At 36.1% G+C, this 13370-nt stretch overlaps 1 protein-coding gene across 1 annotated transcript in view; it reads left to right on the top strand.

Annotated features, from left to right (window-relative positions):
- The first annotated feature begins 1398 nt into the window (after window positions 1-1398).
- The window catches only part of LOC121298182 (testis-expressed protein 264-like), a 91501-nt gene continuing 79529 nt past the window's right edge, over window positions 1399-13370 (top strand). Inside the window, exon 1 of the mRNA XM_041225117.1 lies at window positions 1399-2005. Within this exon, the coding sequence (XP_041081051.1) occupies window positions 1748-2005 (258 nt within the window). The 5' untranslated portion in view covers window positions 1399-1747. The remainder of the gene's footprint in view (window positions 2006-13370) is intronic.

Below are 13370 nucleotides of genomic sequence, written 5' to 3'. Positions count from 1 at the left end.
TTGTTTGCCAGTAGGTTGGAAAAGAACATGGTTTCATGGCAGTTATGTTGGCCAGAAAATGTTCCAATAAACCTTTTGATTTAAGTCTTGCTATGTAGTCTAACTTTGTATGCTGTTGTACTACAAATAATGAACAAGATAGCACTAATTTCTTTTCAGCATTGCTATCCTTCTCATTGATTGGTTATTGTAATCTGCATTAGGGATCTTACATTTTTTTATATTGTAAATGCTGCTACACAGTACGCACAAAAAATGACCCTGATGAAAGCACAAGCTGAAATGGTGGTCTTCCTGACTGCCTCACTGCTATCTAATATGTTTTCTATCAAAAGAAACCCCTGCAGCAGATGTATATACTTCTTACATGAACTCCTCATTGAAACAAAAAATAAAAAAACTTGTGCCTCAGGTCCTGTAGTTCCTCCACCCTCTGCCTATTTATTTATTTGCCAAGTAGGTGTGGACCTGGCATTACAATAATCTAGCTTCATATAGTTGTAGCAGTATATTGCTGCTGTTTGAGATGCTGGTTACAGTACAAAGCCCCAACACCAACTCTTTTAGCATACAAGGACTTCAGGGGAGGATGTGTTTGAAATTTAAACAGACTGCACTGTTTGATAACTGAAATACAAGAGAGTTTTCTATAATAAACAGTAGTCTACTGCAGTATACTATAGTAAACAGTATTTGTATTTAGCTTTTGTACATGGGAAAGCGTTATGATACGGTAAAAGTTGGACTTTACCCAAGGGACTTGCAATAACGTTGCTAACAAAATGTTTTATCCTTAAATGACCTGTACAAGAACCACCTAAAATTCCCTAATTTAATATAATAATTTTTTGATAGTCCATTGAGTTGTCCTACCAGGTTTGACTACACACACGAGTCGTTACGATTCTGGATCTAAACCTACTGCAGTATGGTATACAATAAAAAAGGACAGAACCATTTACACATAAGCAAAACACACACACACACACACACCACACACATATATTATGATATATTTCAATATCTAATATCTATATTATATATAATGTATGGACCAAACAAATGTGGTGACGTCATACACATAACACATATATAATTGATGTATTTGTTAATACATATATAATAGTTCAATTACACACACATATATATATATATATATTACAAAACAACATGTATATAATAGTAAATATTACCAATTTTTCAATTGCAGTTATCAAGTAAAAAATAAATACAAATAGCCAGCATCACTATAAACAGCAATCTCAGAAAACCCTTCGTTTAAGCCTGTGAACTTTTTTTAAAAGGGAACACGGAGCAATGTTGGCCAGTACCAATAATTTATAGGGAGGGTTATTGAACACCCCTACAGTGCGCGTCTTCGCTTGGCACAAGCAGGAAGCTGTATGGCATGTATCAGTGTTTAGGGAAGTAAGTATTGTGTACCGTTTACGTCCTGCCTTGTGGAAGTCCTTGTGTCCACGTTCGATTATAATCATAAGGCACGTAATTGCATCAGCCGGTATCTTTAAAACAAGTGTGTTGGAGGTAGTGTAAAACACCAGAAAAGCGCTGCTGGGAAAAAAGTTGCATGCTGTGGTTCCACGTACTGTACAGAAAAGGAAGACAGTGAAACAGCTTGTCAGCTTTAGCCCAAAGCAAAGGGGGTTCATATGTAATATACATATTACCTCTCTCAGTCATCAGTAGCTTTTTATTTTTTTGCATTGACGTGCATTTTTTAACAACAATGTCTGAATTTATTTTATTGGCACTGATCTCCTTTCTGTTCCTGTTTCTACTTTTGACTGTTTTGGGAGTCGTATTGTATTCCGGATTGTTTACGGAGGTCATTATCCGGACAGGGTCCTCGCCGATCAAGAATATGACCATTGCCTACAAATTCAAGCAGGGCTGTTATAAAGAGAGCGGGTCTGTCTTCACTGAGAGTTGCAGCATCGGACCCAAGTTTTCTTCGATCGGTGTGTACTATGATGATCCCAAGCAGGTAACTACAAGGACCTAATTACTACTAGAATCCTTCTACTCAATTGATCGAAACCCATCATGTTCTAAGTGGATGTTGATTAACCCAACGACAGTGTAAAGCAGCGGTTCCAAAGCTACAGTACATGTAAAGAATGTCCATTTTCAATTCCTTTGCTAACTGTATGTACCATAACAAAAGGAGAACATCACTCCACATTTCTGTGAATTCATTGGGTTAAGGGCCCTTTGTCAGGATACCTGATGTCATAAATTACCACAAGCCAAAAAGCTTTGGGAAGCCCTGCTGTAAGGACATCCCGGTATCCTTGCATTTTAATTCATCAGACTGTGACAGGCCTTAGGTTTCACCTGTTTCATCTCATTATAAATAGCTGTAAATTACACTAGAATCCAGGGCAGTGTCTATGCACAGTACTCTCTGTGTAGATAGTAAGGAATGATGCATTACTTACACCAATGGAAAATGGAAACTATATACTGTACACAGCAGTGATGTAAATATTGTATGCTCCCTTACTATTTACACCACTGCTGTTATCTTTGCCCAAACCATAACCTTAGCATTTCTCATTAGTTGTTATTGAAAAACCACGAAACTGTAGCCCTAACCTTAACCTAACCTTTGGGGCTTGTACATGAATTCCTGATCCGTCTGACCACCTGGAAGGCCTACTGTGCTTTATCACTGCTGTTCTTCTGCCCACTCACTTTGTCTTTGGTTTGCAGATGCATCAGATCCCTTTATGGATTTTTTTTACATTAATCATAAAAATAAGTTGTGTCTAAAGTCAAAGAAATGATGGCTGCTGCTGGAACAATAAGTCTCTATGTATCTTTTGCTCTAAAAATAGGGTTGTTTGTGAATGTGAACCAAGCTTATGAAATTATTCTCCAGAGAGGGCTATTTTTATTTTAAGTGGTGGTGGTATGTATATCTGTCATTATTTCAATAAATTATGTAAACTGCCAGTGTGTTTTAGTGTGTATGTGTGTGTTTTAACAAGTTGCTCAAACTACACTTTATGCTAAATATAGCAAGGTGATATATTTTGTTAGTCTTCCATAAAGTTTTCAGACTTTTTGTATCACCTGTCAGTAAAATATTTTGCTTTTCATAACACATAGACATAGGTCTAGACATAGCTCAAAATAAAGGTTGTTGTCTTATCAAACCATTGAACAAAAATGATTCTTATCAGTATTTTGAAAATGTTATCAGTATAGCAACTCTGTATAACCTAGCTTGGAGTGTACTTTACTGTAATTAATAACCTCATACTTCTACAGTAGCAGAGGACAGCAGCATTGAAGGAGTGAGGCTGTTTGCCTCCAAGCTAAAACCACCTGGGGAATGTAAACAAGGAAACTGTAAACAAATTAGTCAACTACAGTAGATGTGCTTTCTGAAAAAATACAATGCAAAGAAGGCTGAACTGTGCCAGACATTACCCACACAGAGGAATTTGAAATAAAACAGCATTGTTGGAGTCTCAATCTTTAGGAATGTACACAGTACACTACAGTGAAGTCAGATAAACAGAGATAAGAGTACGCACATTAATATGCAAACAATGAAGGTAGTTTGAATAATGATTTCCTGTAGGCCGAGAAACATTTTGGCTGAGAGCTATGCTGGTCCCAGGTTACTGACTGTTTCCTTTTAAAGGAGGATGGAAAGGGGCATGCAGAACGTCTCCTTTTCTGCTTTATAGGTCGTATAATAAAATACACATTACAGTACAATAGCTTAGTGTGCTCAAGGTACACATTTGAGTGTATAAGTATAATACAGCTATGGTCAAAAGTTTTACATCCCTTAGAATTTTCAGATGGAGAGATGATTAGAAAAATATACTATATGAACACAATTTATATCTTTTATTTAATATAATGTAATTAAAGAAACTACAGAATCGTATTGCAAAAGTCTACCGGAAGCCATAATATTCGTACAGTATTTCATGTTAGATTTCGAAATGTCGCATTTTTCAGTTTTTGTCAGTTTTTTGTTAAGTGTATAGAAAGCTACAAAGCGGTATGTAATTCAATATGTTAGCGTAACATTATTCAGCAGGTTTCATTCGACTTTGTGAAGTAAAATGAGTTAATTCTCTAGGGTGATGCAAAACATTTGGCCATAGCTGTGTGTGCCACTTTTAGAGCGCTGGCCTCCAGTTGTTGGAGGTGGTTGAACCCTCTAAATTGCATTTTGGTAGTTTCAATCAACCGTAAAAGAAAATTACATTGTATCTTGCTTAATGATTCTTTTTATTTTACCATGTAAAACCTGTCTCATAAAAAATAATCTGTGTACTGACTGCTGCATCACAGAGAAAACTGGAGTGGCAAAACACATAGGAGAGACGAAGGACAAATGTTGTGTGACATGTCAGCTGTACAACTGGCTGTATTTTGATGATAGAGTATCGTGATACATGACCTTCCACAGCCCACTTCCTAAATCCCACTCTAGGGATGGCTGTGCTGGATCTAACAGGAGCTCAGAGCTGCTGTTATTACACTTACTCCCTCTCGCCACCTCCTTAAGCACAGATCTCTGGCTGAACTGGATTAGGCAAACTCTGTGAAATAAACATACTGCACCAGGTCTTGTGTTCAATTCTATTTTTATTTTAATGATTCATGGCAGTGTGACTTCGTGGTTAGAACAGAGGACAGGAAGATGGGAATTTGGCTGCTTTTTGTGGTCTCGATCCAGCTGGCTGAGTCAAAGGAAAAAACTGTAATAGGTCCTTTCTGCTTGCATGGCTGGTCTGCATTTATTTTCTGGATTTAAAGATCAGTGTTCCAGTGGAATTAGTACAGCAGTGTATATATTAAACCGTGTCATGGTATGAAGTTTTCTGTTTCTTTTCCATTTTTGAAAACTGTACTGGACTGTACTGTGAGAAACTGTATGTTTTGGTTGACTCTGATTGTAATAAAAATATGAGAAAAAAATAAATGTAAATACTAGCATGCGTGGAAAATGGATAATAGCAAAGCAGTGCTCATGTTAAAACCTTGGTTAGTACAAAAACAAAACTTAAAACACAGCCAGGTACAATGGTGTCCTTTTTTTGTAGCAACCATCAATATTTGACATTGTCGGTGGCACCTATAGGTGTCAGGTTAACGTTCTAGACTGTTCTTTTTGACTAAGAGCCATACTGATGAATGGCGGACTCTCCTGCAATGTGTATGAGTCTCTTAAGTGTATTTTTGTCTTTCAAAAGCTGGTAAAATTACAGGTTTTGTTCTGTTTATCATTTTTAAACAGTGGCATTTAGAATGCCACCATTTTAGATAAAAATGCAGTAGGTAAAAAAAAAAAAAAAGAAGCACATCCATAACAATAATATTAACGCTGTATTTACTGATTTGCATACAGTATTATTATGCGTATACCAATGCAATGCCACCTGAGCAATAAAGCGTGCTTGGATTTTCCAGAGAGCCTCAGTCATTTTCCTTGACAACGCCCACAAGAAGCAAACAAACAGATTTGCAGACATACTCTCTAGACAGTCCCAGGATGACTGTTTTGACAAACCCTTCAGTTAAATGTCAGTTTTAAATCTGCAGATGGAAACGGGCTTCACATATTAAAAACTGCAAGATGTTGTCTCTTATTAACCAGTGGCTGGTCAAGCCAGATTTATCTTTGCTGTAGGGTATATTTTAATGATCTCAGTGGTCAGATTTAAATACAGCCATGTTTTAAAACATTATATTAACCCAAGTGACCGTTTCCATCCAGGGCTGATTTATTAATCCTCTTCATATACTTAATCTTTATTTTTAGTTTTTAAAAGCATACCGTCGTACAAGACATCTTGAGGTTTTGAAGAAATGCATTATTTTTTCCTCATTGCATTGCAGACTGTTTATCAGTGGCACCCAGTCAGACACTGTTGCTCGTGACTAAAGCAACAGTTACATTCGTTCACTGTAGTAATTTTACTATGACTGATCAGAGAAAACATTACCTTCTAACTAACAACATTTGACCTGACCTTCCATCTGCCTCTGTTTAGGTTATAAAAATACACTCTGATATTCAGCCAGTGTGAAATCTGGTTGCAGTCAGGCTAGCTAAAAGCAGCTTAGGAGGAAAGGTGGCAACGATACAAGAGCATTCACTTAGGAGGAGGTGCTACTGTGCTGTGCTTAAGTGACTGAGATTAGAATCAGGATAACACAGTAAAAAAACAAACAAACAAACAAACAAACAAAAAAACAGCTTTCCCAAAAATGATAAATTCAAGATCAAAGATATAAGGACTGGCCATAAAATGACGATACAGAAGCCCACCCCGTGTAACATTTTCTGAGTAGTCCAGGTCTTGTCAAGTGGTGAAGGTTTCTGTTGTTTGGGCCACTGTAGCAAGGTAATTGCTTGTCACAATACATTGTCTGCGAGCTCAGTCCCTCATGAGTGGCTGGGACTGGAGTGCTTTCCTTTGTGTGTTGTCTGCAAACATTGCTGTTGCAGGATCACCAGTGGCCTGCCATGATGCACACCTTGTTTAGTCACTGACATCCACTGTCATGCCCCTTCCTTTCTCAGTATTGTTGCTGAATAGTTGAACACCCCTCTCTCACAGTTTGTGTAGTTCTAGTGGCCAACATGAACTTCTGTAAAATAAGAGACAAGTGTTATTTCCAAGGCTGCTACTACAAAGGTAATCAATCTCTAGGGATGAAAATAGTACTTATTTTTAGGTTTATACCACCAAGTTCTTTCTCTATGTGATCCAGTATCAGTCTAATAAGTTGATTTCTATGTCATTAACATGCAGGTTTGACTTCTGTTTGTAATCTAAGTGTTTGAATGGTGTGAATGATTGGCTTGGGTTTTTCAGAGTTTATATTAAAGTCTGGAGTCTGTACTACTCCACAGTACAGTATCAGTTGTCATGGAAACTGACCCACATCATTTAAGGCGGAATCTTTAATCTTTCTCGTGGTCTTTACCATTGCTACAGATGCGGTTAGGCCTGCTATGTCGTGCGTCATGTGACCTGATATGAACACACTCTAGAGAGCTGATAACTTCTGCCACAATCGCTTCACAACAAATGAAATCATACAATAGTTCATTTTATCAATTTCACCTTCTTGTGGCTTTTTAAAATAAAAACCGTAAATCAGATGTGTTGAAAGTACTAATTCGAAGAAGAGAAAATGATTTGTCGTGCAAAAAAATTAATTGACTGTGTTTACAAAGTAATTACAGTAATTGCAGTTTTCTTTTCAAACACTGTTGCAGTAGTTGTCATATCTGTATTTGCAATACAAAACTCTACTCTTAGTTATGTCAGAGTGATCATGTTATATGCTCCACGTTTAGGTTTTTGTAGTACTTGCATACTGAGTTTTCAGTGGCAGGTTTGGATTGTGATCAACAGTCTCAGACATGGCGTCAGTCTGGCCTGCTTGCAATGACACCTTCTATAGTATCTGACAAGTGTGAGATATTTAGTCCGAATCTTACATCCTGTTTTCAGTCTATTACCTACTCTAAAGGTACATTTCCCTTAACCAGAGAAGTCTGCTTCTTCAATGCTGGTAGAATAGTAGCATTCCAAATACCCTAGACAAGTCATGGATCATTACTGCAATTTGTGTTAAATTGTTGTAAGCAGACTATGTAGCATGTATGTCTGTTATTATCTGTGTTTTTGTGGTGGTTTATTTTTTTCCTATAAATGTTGACTTCTAAATCTCATCAATACAAATGCTCATTTTTGTGTTATTGTTTTAGTGGATAACGGACATCTTTTGTTATAAAACGCAGTTTAAAAAGAGCCACCAAAGCTTTAACAATCAAATGTCTTGCTGTGACCTTCTCCTGACTCCTTTAGTATTGTGCTGAATATTTGTTTTATTCTTGGCTGCTTCATTCTGTAGATTATTTTAAAATGCTGCTTCCTTGTACCTAACTGCTGTGCTGTAATCAATCTTACTGGAGACATGCCACAGGGTTTAAATCTGTGTGTGTGCGTGCGTGCTTGCATTTGTGTGTGTGTGTGTGTAATTTATTTAGAAGGACTTGTAGTCTGAAATGTCCTGATATAATCGATTTTTTACCTTTTTATTTTTGATTTTGTACCTTTTGGGACACAGCAGTTTTCCATTTTCAAATTGTGAGTGTGTGAGTGTATGTCTATGTCTATGTATATATATATATATATATATATATATATATATATATATATATATATATATATATATATATATATATATAATAGATGGGCTGAGTTACAGGAAAATAATTTCAGCTAGGGTTTCTGTGCTGTCATAAATTACGGGACCGAAGGTTGAGTAATCTATAAACTGTCACAGAAACCCGAGATGGAATTGTTTTCCTGTAACTCACTGAAGAGGCCCATCTGTTATTTTTTTTTATAATACACGGATACCCTTGTGATGGTAATATTAAAGAAGTTGAGGTTCAGCAGTACAGTTGTGTTGTTTTTTTTTTTTAAACGGGGTGTTTCAGTGCTGTACAGACGTTCAATGTCGTTATCCGTTTCTCCAGTTTCTCTGAGATACGAATGGACCGACTTTACATCTTTTTCTCATTTAATGAACATTTATACATTTGAATTGAAAGTGATGGTTTCGAGGAGCTGAATGGGTCAAAGTTCAAGTATATTTTCCTCTAGAGGAATTATCACTTTTTGATGTCACTACTGTGGTATTATGCCTTTTTTTTTTTTTTTTTTTTTTTTTTTTAGATATCGAGTCCTACGTTTATATCGGAATATATAATATATATAATTATAATAATAATAATACTAATAATAATATAATAAATAATATATATAGATTAATAATATTATAATTTATTATAAAAAATAAATACAGTAAAAAACTGACATTCCATGGATGTGTACATCTTGCATATCTCATCCTGTCTGGGTCAGCTCTGAGAGATCTGGTTAAAAATGTATGATTTGCCTCTGAACCTCAGTTATTCCTGCTGAAGAGTGTAGAAGACTCATTCTGCTTTCAAGGCTTGTAGAATATTATCCCAGTAGCTGGCAGGTTTCTCTGTATGTTCCCTAGAGTCGAGCCTTCAGCTTGTTTCTCCCCAGTCAGTTTCATGCCCAGCCGTTCCTCTCTTCACTTTGTGACACACAGTGATTTTACTCGCAGTCGGTGGATCAGCTTTCCCAGTTACGTTTCAATGTTGTTCTTTAAGTCTGTCGACACTTTGCATAAAGACAGCCATACTGCAGTATATTTAGTGACATTTTTTAGTGTCTTACACAGGCTGCGACACTAACTGGTCTGCTGTGTTGGGGGACTTCATTATCTCTGTGACATTGAGAGTGTCTTTATCTGTGATCTTTTGAGTGGTAGTGGCAAAAGAGTTCTGTGTCCAATTGAATAATAGAGACCTAGCAATTGGTTTTCTGAAGTATACTGCTGACCAGGGGTGTAATGACACACACGTCACAGTTAGATACGTATTGCAAAGTGCAGGTTGCGATATGATGTGTGCCACAATGCATGTGATGCTCCTGGTGGGCTAGTGTATGGGGCATAGTAAGATCAAATAGTGGCAAACTGTATGGGTATATTACAATTATATCTCTTCAACAAGATGATAACTTCCCAACAACACCAAATGTGACACTGTCTGACCACCTTAATTTTTTGTAGACCTCTACTTGATTGCACTCTGCAAGACAGTAACATGGTGAGATCTCTTGTCAGACAAACTTGAAAGGGTTAATTGAGGGAGTTCTGAATTCATTGAGTTGTCAGAGTAAAAGGAAGGTGTTTGAACACTGAATCACTGCCTGCGTTATCACTATTTATTTTGCAGCCTTGTGATAGGAATAAAAATGTTAAGTGTTAAGTAACGTGATATGCTTAGTCTATACAGAATGTTTGTTAATAATATTGCATATTGTACTTATTAAGATGATCTGTATTCAAATAAGAACAAAACAATTTCTGCTCCACCCTCCCAGCAAATGTAAATTAGTAAATTGAAAAGTTTTTTTATGAAAAAAAATGAGAAAACATGATAACTTTTCACCACTGTGTGGCAGTAAAACCATACAGAAGCAGCAAGTCAAGCAACTTTAAAAAAAAAAAAAACTTTGTTATTGATCAACGTTTAAATTCAAAGATCAACGTTTATCAACGTTTAAAATTCATATCTGCTGTTAAACAGTATACACAGGGTAAGTTTTGAACATTTAACAAAAATACCCCGTTATAAAGTAAATGTATTTTTTGCAAACAAAAGAATGGGAGGGTATACTGTCCAGCACATGTAAGAGTGAAGTCCTTGAAGATTAAACATTGACAGCAGAGTTCTATGGTAAAAATAACATAACAGACAGAGGCACAGACACGTTCAGTTTTTTCTAAGTTCATTTTCTTATATACATTTATTTCATTTTATTTTACATTGTGGAATAAGTATTTAGTTAAATGTTAAGACAGAAAAAGCAAAATGAGCGTGCCCTCTGTCTTCTGAGAAATACATAGATGTGCCCGCGGCTGAAAACATGACGTGGTTTCATCAAAATAAATGGTAGATCAAGGTCGAAGGCTGCAAGGCAGTGTCCTGCTCACATCTGGGGAAAGCACCTCTCTGAATGTTTGTCTTGGTTTAGTGTCCAGCAATGCAGCTGGAAATATAACGTCTTTGTGGCCGTAAACAGAGAAGGGCCAAAGTCCAAAGTTTAGCAGAAGTTCCATTTCAACTCCCTCATGATCTCCAACATCTTGTTTTGTTCAGCTGGTCCCGGGCTTGATGTAAAAGAAAATAAATATTCTTCTCAACTTTTTTTTTTTTTTAATTTCATTTTCAAATTAGAGTTCATTATTGGAGGCCAGTGAAGCTCCTACAAAATACATAGGCTTGATTTATCCATCTGTGCACTCTTATCGGAAAACAAGCAGAGCATCCATTTTGTTTAATAGTGGTTTCCTGAGTACAGTTTGAGAATGTCTTTGATAATGAAGCTATTCATATAATTTAGCTTTTACTATAATGTCAATGAGCCAGCAAATTGCACAATATAACATGTCTTATATATAAAGAGGCACTCTACACATGACATATTAGCTTATATGTGTGTATGCTTGGTTTTCACCGTGGTGCATTGTAAGATAGACGAGAAGGGTACAGGACACAGAAGGATAGCAACATATTATTTTAACACATGCACAGCAGTAACAATCGTCTTTTTTTATTTTTCATTTTGAAATAGCTGGAAAACAGAAGTATGATTTGTCCCAATTACTGTAGAAACACTGTGTGTGTGTGTGTTATTCATTTCAGATGTCATTTCTGCTTTGTTTTCCTTTGCATAATAACTTTAACAATTCTGTCATATGAACGAATGCAAACAGTGCCATTTTTGCAACCATATACATTTCAAGCAGCGCCTGTTTGAATATTCATATAGCTGGAGCTTTTGTGTGCATGACATTGCATTCTTAATAATTACACCAGGTTGTTCAACCATTGAAGATCTCTTCTCAAATCAATGCTTCATTCACTTTTTCTGCCTTACACTTTACATGAGTTCCTTAGCGTGGCAGTTTGCATGTTGTGTGTTTTCAGATGATAAAACAAGACTGCTAATAATATCAGCTAACCTGAAAAGGTGCATTTTACTTGAATGTTAATTTGTTCAGCTTGTGTAATTTGGTGGGTCTACACACCCTCACCCTACCCAAAAGTTTTGATAAATTGAACCCTGGATATGTTAAAAATAAAAAAATAAAAAAAATCTATTAAAGGTCGGCATGGGTAGAAAATCCAAAACCGGGTACCCAGATCTTTTTCAGGTAATGATTAAAAAAATAAATAAAAATGAATCACATATATTAATGTTTTCAGTGCATGATACATATTTAAATACTATATAATACATATACATTTAGTCCCTTCAGATCTGTAGACTTGTGTAACCTTTTTCAGTACTGGAAACATCCTAATACTAATAATAATAATAATAATAATAATAATAATAATAATAATAATAATGCATAATGTTGTTTGTTGTTTAAATACATTCATGCTGCAGGATTCTACGACGTCCTAAGATATATATATATATAGTATATATATATAAGTATTCATAATAGAATATATATAGATATATATATATATATATATATAGACTCAATTCTGCTGTTGTTGTTAGCATGGCTGTTTAGTTCAATAATACACAACACCGCTATTACCGCTGCTGTTGTTGTTAGCATGGCTGTTATATTCAATAGTACAGCACCGCTATTACGTTATGGACTGTCACAATAGCTACCGTAAATAGAGCCAGCTGGGTTTTGACGGCAGTCTCAAATTAGTTAGTGTGACATGTGCTTCTGTTTGGTTATAACAATAAAGTGCCGTTCTTGGTCATTAAATTCTATCTTGTGAATACATAACAATGGTATCCAAGCAAAGCATCCGGTGGGATTTCTTCACCAAGCAGGTGAAAACGGAATTTGCAAATTCTGCCTAGGAAATGTTTCATTCAAAAGAGGAAGCACATCTACTTAATGTGCTCCACATTATTTTATTTTAATTTTATTTATTTGCTTATGTATTTTTAAATAAATGCTGCTTATTTGATCTTTTTGGTGAGAAACTATATCTTCGCAATAACTAGATATAGCATTCCATATCGGAAGGCTCACGGTTATTATTATTAATGGATCACACTTACGTAAACCAGGGTGCTGCTTTATTTCCGATTTAGTTCCTGAGAAGAACAGTCACCTCGATAATTATTATTGAGGTGTACTTGCCGCTCGCTCTGTGTTATTGTTTTTTGTAAAACATTGCTATCCTGTCAGTTAAGAAAAGGCTTAATGCAAAGCTTGTTTTAACATTGTCTTTATTATGCCAGCCAGAGACCCACGCTTACAACTGTATTGTCATATTTTCTACATTTTCTTTAAATTCTCAAATGAATAAATCGATACCTGGGTAGTAAAAAAGAGACCCGGGTCTGGTAGGGTAATTTAAAACCCGACAGGTATCCGGGTTTTCAGATTCCTGTGCCGACCTCTAATTTCAATCTATGTGGAGGACGTAAATATTGAAATACGGGGGATTAAGACTTCAGGGTCCAATCCACATTTTCCTTCAGTGTGAACTGAGACTCCCACAACTGCAATCAAAACCCTCTTTGTGTAGCAGTCGCAGTGCCCTTGCTCAAGCAGAATTAGTTTAATTGCTAAATCCTAAGCTCTGCTTGCAAACATTGAGTAATTGCAATTAATTGCCGTTGTGCTTGAGGCTCATTGAAGGTGCAGGAGGCAAGTGCTGATACTGTTATCAAGGTCAAAGACACAGCCAGAGGAATATTTCAGAGCGC

This window comes from Polyodon spathula, chromosome 23, assembly GCF_017654505.1.
Source record: "Polyodon spathula isolate WHYD16114869_AA chromosome 23, ASM1765450v1, whole genome shotgun sequence".
Lineage (NCBI taxonomy): Eukaryota > Metazoa > Chordata > Actinopteri > Acipenseriformes > Polyodontidae > Polyodon > Polyodon spathula.
The sequence above is the reverse complement of the archived record's forward strand: the minus strand, read 5'-3'. Positions and strand labels throughout refer to the sequence as shown.